This window comes from Mauremys mutica, chromosome 2 (assembly GCF_020497125.1).
Source record: "Mauremys mutica isolate MM-2020 ecotype Southern chromosome 2, ASM2049712v1, whole genome shotgun sequence".
NCBI lineage: Eukaryota > Metazoa > Chordata > Testudines > Geoemydidae > Mauremys > Mauremys mutica.
Genome location: NC_059073.1, coordinates 238,767,881 through 238,780,981, shown reverse-complemented (window position 1 = coordinate 238,780,981; position 13,101 = coordinate 238,767,881). Strand labels below are relative to the sequence as shown.

Genomic DNA, 13,101 nt, shown 5'->3' with positions numbered 1-13,101 from the left:
TAAGAGTCCTGTCTGGCATAGTGCTCTGTTTTCTGCATTTCACAAGGGATATTCAAGAATGTCTGTTTCTGAACCTTATACTCCTCAAAGCTTTAATTTTTATCTTTTATTTGGAATATTAAAAAACTGGGTGGTTTTCTTCCTCTTCATTTGAAAATGTATTGCTTTCATTTAGATAATGAGATTCCTCTTTTATGTAAGGGTTCTCTTCTTGGCTGGCGCATAAACTCAGATATCCATATAAAAGACTGTCTTCTCTGTTTATGTGATTGATTGAAATGCAGAGTGTGATGGCAACATGGTTAAAAATAGAAAGGCAATCAGTGTGACTGGGTATGAAATACATTCATATACAAGTGGAACTTCTCCCCAGTGAATGTTGAAGAGCTCTTTCTCTGGACCCAGAGGATTTACATCACATTAGTTAGTCACTGATATGGAAATTTCTTCTGCAGCTTGGGAGTTTGGAGAATTATAAATAGAATGAACCCTAACCGCAAACTGAGTCAGCACAATATATGAGTTACTTTACTTCCAAATGCATTCATAACTACATGAGCTTCATGGTCTGAGCACACATAGATATGTTCCTAGTACACCAATGTAATCTTACCATACATTGTAAGTTGACAGTTCTGTATCAAAACTGTATCTCTCTAAAGAAATAAATCACATTTGCTTTCCCATGGATGAGTCATATAGAAGAATCATAGAATCATGGAATATCAGTATTGGAAGGGACCTCAGGAGGTCATCCAGTCCAACCCCCTGCTCAAATCAGGACCAATCCTCAACTAATTCATCCCAGCCAGGGCTTTGTCAAGCCTGACCTTAAAAACCTCTAAGGAAGGAGATTCCACCACCTCCCTAGGTAACCCATTCCAGTGCTTCACCACCCTCCTTGTGAAAACGTTTTTCCTAATATCCAACCAAATCCCCCCTCACTGCAACTTGGGACCATTACTTCTTGTTCTGTCGTCTGCTACCACTGAGAACAGTCTAGATCCATCCTCTTTGGAACCCCCTTTCAGGTAGTTGAAAGCAGCTATCAAATCCCCCCTCCTCCTCCTCTTCTGCAGGCTAAACAATCCCAGTTCCCTCAGCCTCTCCTCATAAGTCATGTGCTCCAGCCCCCGTAATCATTTTTGTTGCCCTCTGCTGGACTCTTTCCAGTTTTTCCACATCCTTCTTGTAGTGTGGGGCCCAAAACTGGACACAGTGCTCCAGATGAGACCTCACCAATGTCGAATAGAGGGGAATGATCACATCTCTCAATCTGCTGGCAATGTCCCTACTTATACAGCCCAAAATGTCATTAGCCTTCTTGGCAACAAGAGTACACTGTTGACTCCTATACAGCTTCTCATCCACTGTAACCCCTAGGTCCTTTTCTGAAGAACTGCTGCCTAGTCATTCAGTCCCTAGTATGTAGCAGTGCATAGGATTCTTCCATCTTAAGTGCAGGACTCTGCACTTGTCCTTGTTGAACCTCATCAGATTTCTTTTGGCCCAATCCTCTAATTTATCTAGGTCCCCCTGTATCCTATCCCTACCCTCCAGCGTATCTACCACTCCTCCCAATTTAGTGTCAAACTTGCTGATGGTGCAGTCCACACCATCCTCTAGATCATTAAGATGTTGAACAAAACTGGCCCCAGGACCAACCCTTGGGGCACTCCACTTGATATCAGCTGCCAACTAAATATGGAGCCATTGATCACTAATATAGTGACTGATAAAGTGTAAAATCAAAGTTAAATTTAAAGTTTTCCTCAAAGATTTCTAGTTTTGTATCAGGGTGCTATATAGTTCCTCTGAAAGCAGCACAAACAGTAGACCACATAGGAGGCAGTGTTCTCTCAGGAACTATTTAGCATCATGAGAAAAGGCATGACAAAGGTTGACTAGAGACTTTGCAAATCCAACCAGTCCTGAGTTTACTAAACATTTTGTACCACTCTTTGAGCAGGCTAAATATAATAAGTTATTGGCATCCCCATTGATCTATCTCCGGCATTTCTAATGTGCTAATCACTGTAGAAGCTAATGGAACAACAGGAAACAAATGTATTCACAGTGCACGTGAGAAGAGATCCGAAACTCTAATGACTTCAGGGTAGCCAGGATTTCATCCCTTCTTTTCTTCCTCCATTTCTAACTCTGTTCGTGTGTGCACATGTGCACACACACACGGTAGAGAAAGCATGTGAGAGATAGGGTGTGCATGTGTGTGTGTGAGAGAGAGAGAACTTCCAACCCTTCTACATGTTAAGATGTTTTGATGAGCCAAGATGCATGGCCAGACAATGAAACATAAACAAATTCTACCCTAAATGTACCTGCCAGGTGGCTGCACTAATCCTTAACAGTCTGTTTGATAAAGGCTTACTTAGAAGAGCAGATAAATGGGTACATGAAACATTTTTCTTATTAGAGATGCCACAAATTAATAAACACTACAAAACCTGGTCTCTAGCATTCATATTCAAAGACTGTGTCCATTTAGTAAAGGAAAAAGGTGGAAGAACTTGCCCAGAATGCATTAAATATAATCCTAGGATTTCTGGAATTTGATCTTACTTCTTCCTTTTCAGACTGAGTTTATATTTTCATGTATAAATATTCTCAGAGTACAGCAATACATGCAGTTGTTTCAGTGCAGTTATTCAGAAAAGGTTTCAGGCTCAGAACTGCTGAAGGTTTCGGGCTCAGAACTGCACACTAAGAAACGTTCTCCCAGTGGGCTTTGATATAAATTATATGCCTATAAGAAATCAAAAGGCCGCAGCAGAGGCTTCTTCCTATTTCTACCATCAGACCAAAGTCTAAACCCAGAAGGGGATTCCCCACTATATTGTTACCAGTTTTCACCTACAGTAGGAATGTAGTAGAACAAAGCTTTCCTTGGCCTCTGGATAATTTTAATGATAAAACTGCATATTAATAACCCACATTTCTGCTGTTTGTTAACTGCTATAGAAAACGTTGTCTATCCTCATGTTGAGATACTTTTCTCTGTAGCACAGCTGGGATGAGAGAGAGAAATAGCAGGGATTTTGCTGAGGACTGGAAACAAAAATAAACTCAGTGGCTGACTAGTGAAATTTCTTTCTTTTCCTGCTTTAACATAACCACCAAAATGCCACTCTTATTATAAATAGCTTTGACGGTGTGGTAGGTCTGTACTCCATTGAATTAAAGAGAGGGAGAAGTATATGGGGAATCATATCTGTTTAGAGGCAATTTCAAAAGAACTTAAGGGTTTTAGGAGTACAGGTCTCACTGACTTTTAATGGGCTTTGTGCTGCTAAATCTCTCAAGTACTTTTGAACATCTCCTAATACATGAGGTACATATATACGATTCAAGCAGAATAATATCCACTGAAAATTTTAAAAAAAGAGAGATTCAGTGATTTTGCTTAGAAGAAAAAAAGTAAATAAAAATAAAGTGTTCCCTCTTACTTTCTCTGCTGTCTCCTACCGTTGGCTCAGGGCTAGGGTAAGGGATGGCTAAGGTAGCTTTCTAGAATGGCACAATTTCTGGGAAGAGCATATTTTAAGCTGCTCCTTCCCCCTCTGGTCTGCTCAGAATTTAGGTCCTATCTTAGGTATGAAGTGGTAACAGTAGTGGGAGCAGCAGCTTTGCAACTGCCTCAGTCCCATTCACCATCTTAGGGTTGGGGCCATTTGAGGGTGCTGAGGAGCTGTAATTCAATTGCTCTCTTTTCTCTGATCATCTGGGGGCTGAGGGAGGGGTACTTGAAGGAGTGGAAGCACTGTTTGGTGAAATGGCTTTTTAATTTTAAATTCTCCATTTTCTTCTCTTAATTCCCAGCCTCAGAGCCCAACTTGAAGGTGCGTTCCAGGTTAAAACAGAAGGTGACAGAAAGGAGAAGCAGCCCCTTACTCAGGCGGAAGGATGGAAATGTTGTCAGTTCATTCAAGAAGAGACTGTTTGAAGTGACAGGTAATTAAGGACTGGAGCGATTCTGCCGAAACTACTATGCTAGTAGACTGCTTAGAAGACCTGAAAAATAGTTTACTGGAAACGTAATTGTGTATTGAACATAGGTGTGGAGAGAGATTTCTCTGTCAGAAAAGCAACAATACTTAAGGTACAATTGCATACAATAATTTGCTTTATTCACTTGTGAGAAGGGCACTGTCAACTTAAAAATCACACTTCCATCAGGACACTTTTTCTTACATATAATAGTAAGTACCAAAACAAGGAACCCCTAGAATTGTTGGGATAAAAAGAGATAAGAAGGAAAAAGATTCTCTGTTGTTCCTGTTTGTTTCCTGTGTGGGTTGGTAGCACTTTGTGTGTAGTCAGTGTCGCTGGTTCATTGCTGGGCTCTTGCATCACTCTCCTGTACTGCTCTGTGGAGAGTGTACAAGCTCTTCCTCAGGCTCTGTAAGAGGGTGTTTAGTAGTAGCAACAGGAAAGCTGAAATGTAAACTGAAAAGACAGCTGTATGTACAGAGTGGAAGAGGAAGGAGGGAGGCAGGAGCAGTCCAAGCCCCTCCCAAAAGACAGCAAGGGACAGAAAAGCCCATATAATGCTTTAAAGGGATTTTAAAAATGCCATTTAAATACTGATCTATACTATGTAAAGGTTGCACTATCAGAAAAATAGATTAAAAATACTTAATATAAACAAAATTCCTGTCCCTTTAATTTGAGCAAGAAATGAATTAATAGCTCTCATCATACTCCCAGCCAAAAAGGGAATGCTAAACCCAGATTAATCTCTTCAGGAAAAGCAGACCTTTAGGAATGTAGATAATGAACAGTATACAGATTTTAACAAATCTAAGCAGTAGTTTAACGAACTTGCGAACAGCTCTGAAGCCAATACAATTTAAGGTCCTGATTCAGCAAAGTACTTAAGCACATGCTTAAATCCTATTATCTTCAATGGGACTCAGGCACATACATAAATAATGTCTTGAATACGTATTTTCTCTCAAACTAAAACAGGATAGAGCATTATTTGCAACACTCTATGTGTGTGTGTTCGCGTGTTCTTGGGATCTTCTAACCAAGAGGAGCGGAGCAAGATAACAGCATTCTAATTAATGCATGGGTAATAGAGACAGATTTAACTTATCTATAGTTGCTTGACTAAAGACTATGCAAAGCATACTCAAGTCTTGAGCACACATGGCCAATCATCCATTAAGTCAAGAGGAGGGCTGGTCCCCTGTTGCAACCTGAAGTAACCAGCTGCAGCTCTCCCCATTGTCAAATGCCAGCTGCATGCAGTCAGTGCTAGAATGATGGAGAAGTATCTGGCAGCTGGAGTGGATGCTCTACTGGACTCTTGGCTCTCAGCAGCATCCCCTAATGGAGGGAAGCAGGCAGTACAGTGGCAGCCACTGAAGGAACTCTGGAGCTCAGTCATCAGAGGATGCTGCTAGAGACCGAATGGCCTTTATGGTACCTCTGAAGTGTAGGGACCCACAAACCATATGAAGCTTTCTGGACAGGAATGCATGTGTCTGTATACAACTCCACTGAAGTAATTGAAATTCCACCTGCTTTTTGGCTTTGTGTGTTTTCCCAGGAAACCGAGATATGCTGTGTGAGAGGGCTTGTACTTTTTTTTTTTTTTTAAATAAATGTTCTGTAATACTCAATAGCCCTCAGTGGCAATATTATGTCTTATGTATCTGCCAGCTTAGTTTGTAGTGGGGTGATCTGACAGCTTCATTTCTTTTGGAGTGTGCAGGCTAGAAATTCAACCTAAGTCTTTGGGATATCTTTCCCTGTGTTAGGCTTTCTCTGAAGTGAGAGATCTCTTCAGAGAAATGTCTGAACATTTTGAACAAGATGGGCAAAATAAGAAATATCATCTTGATGATCATTCCAAACACGGTGGAGGACACCTGATTCCTTAGAAGTGTTGCTTGGATTAACAGTTTTTATGAGTGAGATCTGATGTTTTCAAAAGAAAGAACTTGAAATGAGGGTAACTCGTCACAACCTTTTTGAAATCATGTTTGACCACTCTTCCTGGTTCCCTTTGTTTGAAAATGTCAACCTTAATTGGTTTTGATTTTAAGAACTCACTGAGGTATTATGTGACTTGAAGTATTTACAGACCTGTTTAAATATTCATTGGCACATTTTTCAGACGTAGCAGATGGTGCTGCTAGTAATTAGAAGGGATTTTTTAGCAGTTATAACATAAAAGTTTTGCACCTTAGGGAGAAAAGTTGCAAAGAGGAAAAAAATGTACATTGAAATATTTTAGGTTAATTAAAATTAGTTTTGAGTTCCTTTCCACACATTTGAACTACGTAAATGAAGAGGCAAATTATCTTTGGATAATAGTGTATACTTTTGCATATTATGTATGCTCATAAAGTGGTTATATATGTTTAGTGTTAGTGTGCCATTATCATATATGTTATCTTACAAAATTAGGGCTAACTTTGCTTTGAATTGTCCCCTCTGCAAGCACATGGGAATCCAGACTCCTGAACACGCAGACTATAGGATGCTTTCAGGGCCTGTCCCATTAATCTGAATAGAACAGGAGAATCTACAATGTCTGGGCCTGATTCTGATGTCACTTGCTCTTGTTTGACACCAGTGCAACTCCACTGACTTCATTGGCATCACACCTGGATTTCACTTGTTTCAATGAGATGAGATTTAGGCCTTGTGTATATAAGGGCACTTGATTACTGCTCAGCTGGTTATATATATCTGCATCCATTAGTCAAGGAAGGGTTTAATTAAATCAGAACATCTCACTGATTTTACATTACCGTGTAGATATGACACAGTGTAAACAAATTACAGTAAAAGCAGCAAAGAATCCTGTGGCACCTTATAGACTAACAGACGTTTTGCAGCATGAGCTTTCGTGGGTGAATACCCACTTCTTCGGATGCAAGAAGAATCCGAAGAATTCTTGCATCCGAAGAAGTGGGTACTCACCCACGAAAGCTCATGCTGCAAAACGTCTGTTAGTCTATAAGGTGCCACAGGATTCTTTGCTGCTTCTACAGAACCAGACTAACACGGCTACCCCTCTGATAAATTACAGTAAGTTCCCTGTCCAATAAGTGCTGTTTTCAGGACAGCTCTTCACTGTGTTTATTACAGACTATGGGATTGTGACATGGGTGCAAATGTAAAAGAAATCATTCTCCTGTTCCTAATCTCCAGTTAGTATCTGAATGCAGAGCTTTCCGTAACATTACTATCTGACCAAGATATGCCCAATTAATTTCACAAACACTGGTGTTAAGTGTAATTGCTGAATTTGTTGGGGGATCTAAGGGTTGGCAGCTCATTGCTGATTCTCTCTTTACTGACGCCTACATTTCTAGAGTGGCCCATTCCTTTGTGATACATATATTTTCAAGTGAGGGTAAAAGTAAAACAGTAATGATTTTAGTAAGAGAGCATTACCTATAGTCATGGTTAAAGTACATGCCTGGGTGTTGGGACATTTCTATTCTAATCCTGACTCTATCTCTGACTCATTATCAATGATCGCTTATATACCTGAAAGTATATTCCCAGGACTCACTTTTTACAAGTTTGCCATTGACTTGGTTGTGATTTTTTCCCCCATGTACTTTGTACATAGACCCCAATTGGCTAAAAGTACAGCTGATCAAACATTTTCTGAGCAAAAACATTTCCTGACTAGACCTATATTATTAGTTTATTGATGGGATAGTGAATTGCAGAAATGTACTCTAGCTGGGAGTAAGCAATGGCTCCTTTAAGTCACTAGCAAAACTTCCATTTTCTTCCGTGACAAGAGGAGTGGGACCTAACAGTGGCGGATTAATGATTTTGCCGCCCCTAGGTCCTGAAATAATTGCCGCTCCTGGCCCCACATTAATTTATTAAACGTCAATATTTTCAATATCAACACCAATATTTTCACTTTTTACTTCACTACTACTTTCAACTATTTTTTCTGTCTCATTGTCGGCACTAACTGATACAACAAAGGAATCTATTTTGCGCATTTTTGCTATCGTTTCATTTTCCCTTTCTTTCTTTTGTAATTTTTTTTAACTGCTTAAATTCTTCCTTCCAGTCATATTATTAATATTTAGGATTCTTGCGAGTATGTTTACTAAATGGCGTTGTGCCGTCATTGGTGGTTTCAATACACGCTATGATTGGTAGAATCATGGCATCACTGATGCCGCGATTACAAAAATGCTGCTATTATAAATTTGCCACCCCTGCAAATTTGTCGGCTTAGATGATAATATGCTGCTGGACCTAACAAACTGACCCAAAAAAGAGAGCAAAGATAGCCATAATTTGATAACTGGCTAATTAAATAAATTATCTAAATTATCTTAATTTTCTTGAGATAGTTTGTATGAAAGATGTTCTATAAAATATTCTTATCTCTGCTAACACCATACTAATTTTAGTTATTTATATTCTTTCCTTGTTCTGTACAAAAACTCTTGTCATCAATATAGGATTTATAACAGTTAGATGTGATGAAGATCAACTAGATCATCAAGTCCATTCCTTTACAAGTGCAGAATATCTTCCTATGGTATATATATCACCGATAGCAGATGTATCATTTCCTAAACTGATATTACGTTTCGTCTTAACCAAAACTCCTGGGAGTTTTTTCACCAAGCCGGGGTAAATTATAGCTCTCAAAATGCTATTTTAAGATTTTGTATGCTACAAACAGTCCCTCATACCTTGCTGACAGAGATGTATTGCAAATGGTGTATTGTTTTTTATTGGTTACTCATATAGAGGTTAGTTCACAACTGAATACTCCGGAGCCCTTCCCAAACAGCAAGGGAATGACAGTAGGCCTCATGAATTGATGACATGTTATCATGACCTTTGCAAGTCTACTGTTTCTGTCATTTTGATCTCTCACAGAGGCAGAAGAGTATGCAATAAAAAGTACTTCCTTTCCTTTTTCCTCATTAGGAGTTCTGTTTGCACATCTCTGCCTGCCACTGAGTAACTTGCCATCTTTGCAGGAAACTCAAGTAATAAATTCCCCCTTTGTGCAGAAGGGATCAAGAGGGGAAAAGAATGAAACTATCTATCTTTTTAAGGTTGCAAACAAATTGGGACTAAGAGAAAATCCTTAAGACAGTAAAAAGTCTATTCATACGGGAAAACTATTCTTCAACAAAAGAAAGACTGTGCCATAAGCAATATATTGTTCTTCATAATCGCAGCTGGATTTCTGTGTTACTTATACATTCATGTGTGCTTAATCTTTTTTCAGAGTCGTCAGTTAGTAGCAGTTCTCCAGGAACAGGGCCCAGCTCACCAAGCAACGGCCCTACTGGAAGTGTGACAGAAAATGAAACCTCACTTTTGCCATCTAATTCTCAAGCTGAGGTAAGAATAATACACTCAGTCCCTTTATTGACCAGTTAATTGCTTAGCTTTTTAGAGCTGGAAAGATTCCAAACAGCACTTTAAAGAACATAGTTGCTTTCTGATTTCCTTCCTTCACCTGGAAGTCACAGTAACTGTGTGTGAAAGAGAAACTGGATTGTATTTCAGATGGCAGTGGAAACTGGTCTACGGAAGAGATATGATGGTGCTGAGATACATTGTGGAATGACTGTTTGGTATATAGTAATGAATATAATGGCATCTTAGAAATAATCAAATCCCATGAAATAACACTAGCATTTCTAAATATTAACATGAACAACTGATCCAGGATACTGCAAAGTTCTTTGCTTTGGAATTTTATTTGGAGCAAATGATACTCCAGCAAAATGCTTTTTGATCCCACACACATGTAAATGTAGGGCTAGATTTTACCTGCCTTAGGGCTTGTCTACACATGGAGTTATTCCTGATTGACTATCTCTGATTAACTCCATGTGTGTACAGTCCGGAATAATTCCATGTGTAGACAAGCCCTCACTCATGCTGAGTAGGACCTTGCTCTGTAAGTAGTCTGTTACAGTTTATGCTGGCTCAGGTCCAACCCATTCCTGTTCTCAGTTCCAGCCTGGAACAGAGGAATTCTGGAAGTTGTAGTTCCCTGAGGGACAAGGGAACTCTAGGCTCGTACAAAATATGCTCGGAAAGGCACCAGGGATATAAAAGATCTCCTTTTTGCTTGCTGTGCAGGGTACAGCTAGCTGGGGAGGTTCTTCAGTGACCAGGTTTTGAAGACCAGTGGTGGTACACCCAGAAGAGGAGTAAAAGGGGCCCAGGGGAGCCATACTGTAGAATACAGGGAAAGAGGTTGTGGGGGCAAGGCAAAGGTAGGAGGCGGCTTTGAGGGGAAAGTGAAGCAGTGGAGTGGGCAGTCACTTTCCCTCTTGGGGTTTCTAGGGCCAAAGCATGAGCTCCCCTGTGGCACTGAGGTGTCAGCTAGAGGGGCATGGTTATACTCCTCAAAGAGAGGAGGGTTACACAGACCCTAAAAGAGGGCTAGGCCCAGAGTCACAGACTTGTGTTGTGGAATTCTTGTTTTGCTTACACAGTAGGATAGGACCATTTTGGTTTAGCCAAAGGGCTAAACTCATTAAACAGTGAAAGCGAGGCTCTGAGGAAACTGAGGCAGGAGCTGTGGCGGAATGGCAAGATACTGTTACATAGTCCCACTGATGTCCATGGGAATGCTTGTATAATAAGGCACTACTCACTGTCAGTAAAGTGGCACAGTGAAGCTATGATGGTTTCCAATGTAAACACAAACCAGAGGAGTGAAGCATAGCTCACCAGAACTGTGAATAAAGAAATACAGCCTTACAATATGCACACCTCAGGTGTATTGCATCTTGTTTAATGTGGGCAAACAATCAGAAAGCACAGATACGTAACATAAACTCCCCAAGTAATATATAGTAATTGACAACATTTACTGTTTTTCTTATGTATTTGTTCTCCTACAAGGAGGGAAGGGAGAGATAGCTCAGTGGTTTGAGCATTAGCCCAGGGTTGTGAGTTTAATCCTTGAGGGGGCCATTTAGGGATCTGGGGCAAAAATCTGTCTGGAGATTGGTCCTGCTTTGAGCAGGGGGTTGGACTCAATGACCTCCTGAGGTCCCTTCTAACCTTGATATTCTATGATTCTATATGTTTCTCTGCGGTAATAAAACAATAAATCTGGGTGTTTTGTGGCAGGGTACTCCAGTAACTGAATTAGAAACAAAAACAAAAGAGAAATGCTGTAATCTGTTGATAGCATAACTGTGAAATAGCTTTATATCATAGTTTTAACTAGCTGGCCAGGTCTGAGTTTTGCTCTGTTAATTAAAGAGACATACTGCAAGAACATATATTTGAATGTATGTTTAGAAATTCCTTTTACGAGATAATGTATTTAGTTTAATTTCAGATATGACACATATACCACAACACATCCAGTAAGACATATTTGGTCTAGCATCCCTCCAACTTCTGACAAATGTTTTAAAAATCAAAGAGCAGATTGTACGAGCTAGACACAAGGGCTAATAGCTTTATTAATGGAGCGAGAGCTCCCATGGATTCCATAATGTATATTAAACCTTTACTCTTTCCTCCACTCATAAGATAACCTGAACTTTCTCCTTCTCCCTGTCCCCTCCCATCATGTCCCAGTCTCTATTACAAACAAACGGCAAGGAGAGGAGGAGGAGACTTGCAGCTTAAGGTCCTGGAGCTAGGGGGGCAATGTGCTTCCTGTGGATCTGGAGAGTGGAACCCCTATCTAGCAGACCTGAGCAGGTCTGTTAGATTTCCACTGCAAAAGGTTAACATCTCCAGTAAGACACTATGGGAAGGGGAAATGGAGTGGGGGCACGAAAAGGTTGGTGCATATATCTGGGTGTTCGTGGTGGCCCTGGACCTTTAGCTTCAAGGACCAGACAACGTAAGAAATTGCAAAAGGGGCTCATTTTAAATTTCCTATGTAAAAATTAGTAAATACTTTACCAAAAATAAATAAATAAAATTAATAATAATAATTATGGAAAATTCAATTGTCATCTGAAAAACAAAATTCACAGTGAAATAGAAGGATTTTAATCCTGTTTCAAGTGTATATCGCAACGTACCCTTAATTATGGAGTCACTACTGACACCTCCAGAATGTGGTAATGACAACCGTGTGACAAATTGTATTTATCATCGACTGCCTCACCTGCACTCTGCCCACTAATCCATTGCCCCAGGACTGCTTTCAACATTCCAAAAGTCTCAGGAATGTCAAGCACCTGGCATTATTTAAAAAATAAACTTTCTAAGGAAGTGGTTCCCTGTCCCTCAAAATGTGAATATTCTCCCTCCCGCCACCTCCAGTTATGTTGGCCTAAGAGCCAAATGGACAATAATCACTCCAGATGGGTGTAGAGTTCAATATCTTGTTACCAGTCAGAACAAGAAACAGGAGCTCAATGCTATAGAATAGTAGAGTTTCCTAGTTTCCCCAGTGGGCCATCTAGCATATACTTCTAGCCCTGGAAAGGCTTGAGGGATTGGACAGAAATGTCCTGACATTTTTTATTTATAAACATTATTTTGTCATTTTTTAAAATTATTTTGAATTTTAATCATTTTTCTCTCGCACTGAGTGTTGTGCAGTTAGGCAGAGGGTATTCAAGGCCCTTACTCAGCAAAGCACTTAAATCCAGGTTAACCTTAAGCATGTGAGTAGTCTAATTGATCTCTGATTGATTTGGGTGCTTAAAATTAAGCATGTGCTTAAGTGGTCTGCTGAGTCAGGCCTCTAATGAACTGGCTTTAAAGGGATTAAAAAAAAATAGCTCCCAGCGCACACACACGCACACACCATAGACCTTTGGAAAACCTAACTTGTGGTAAGCCAAGTCCTGTCTCACTGCATTACTGAATAAGCTATTAGTTATCAGTTATTATTAAATGAAGGATGGTCTTATGGCTAAAGCATAGGGCTGGTAGTCAGGAGTCCAATACTCAGAGACATCATGTGTGACCTTGGGCAAGTCACTCAGTCTCTCTGTGCCTCGTTTTCCCAATCTGTATAATAATTCTGTAACATAACAAAGGTGTGAGGAGGCTTCGTTACTTTTTTCGTAAAGCTCTCTGAGGTTTTTAGATGGAAGGCACAATAGAGGTATTAATTATTTATTATTTTCC

General features: G+C 39.9%; 1 protein-coding gene across 1 annotated transcript in view; it reads left to right on the top strand.

Annotated features, from left to right (window-relative positions):
- The window catches only part of HDAC9 (histone deacetylase 9), a 659,352-nt gene that overhangs the window by 400,972 nt on the left and 245,279 nt on the right, over positions 1–13,101 (top strand). Inside the window, exons 10-11 of the mRNA XM_045006744.1 lie at positions 3,838–3,969; positions 9,260–9,375. Coding sequence (XP_044862679.1) covers positions 3,838–3,969; positions 9,260–9,375 — 248 coding nt within the window. The remainder of the gene's footprint in view (positions 1–3,837; positions 3,970–9,259; positions 9,376–13,101) is intronic.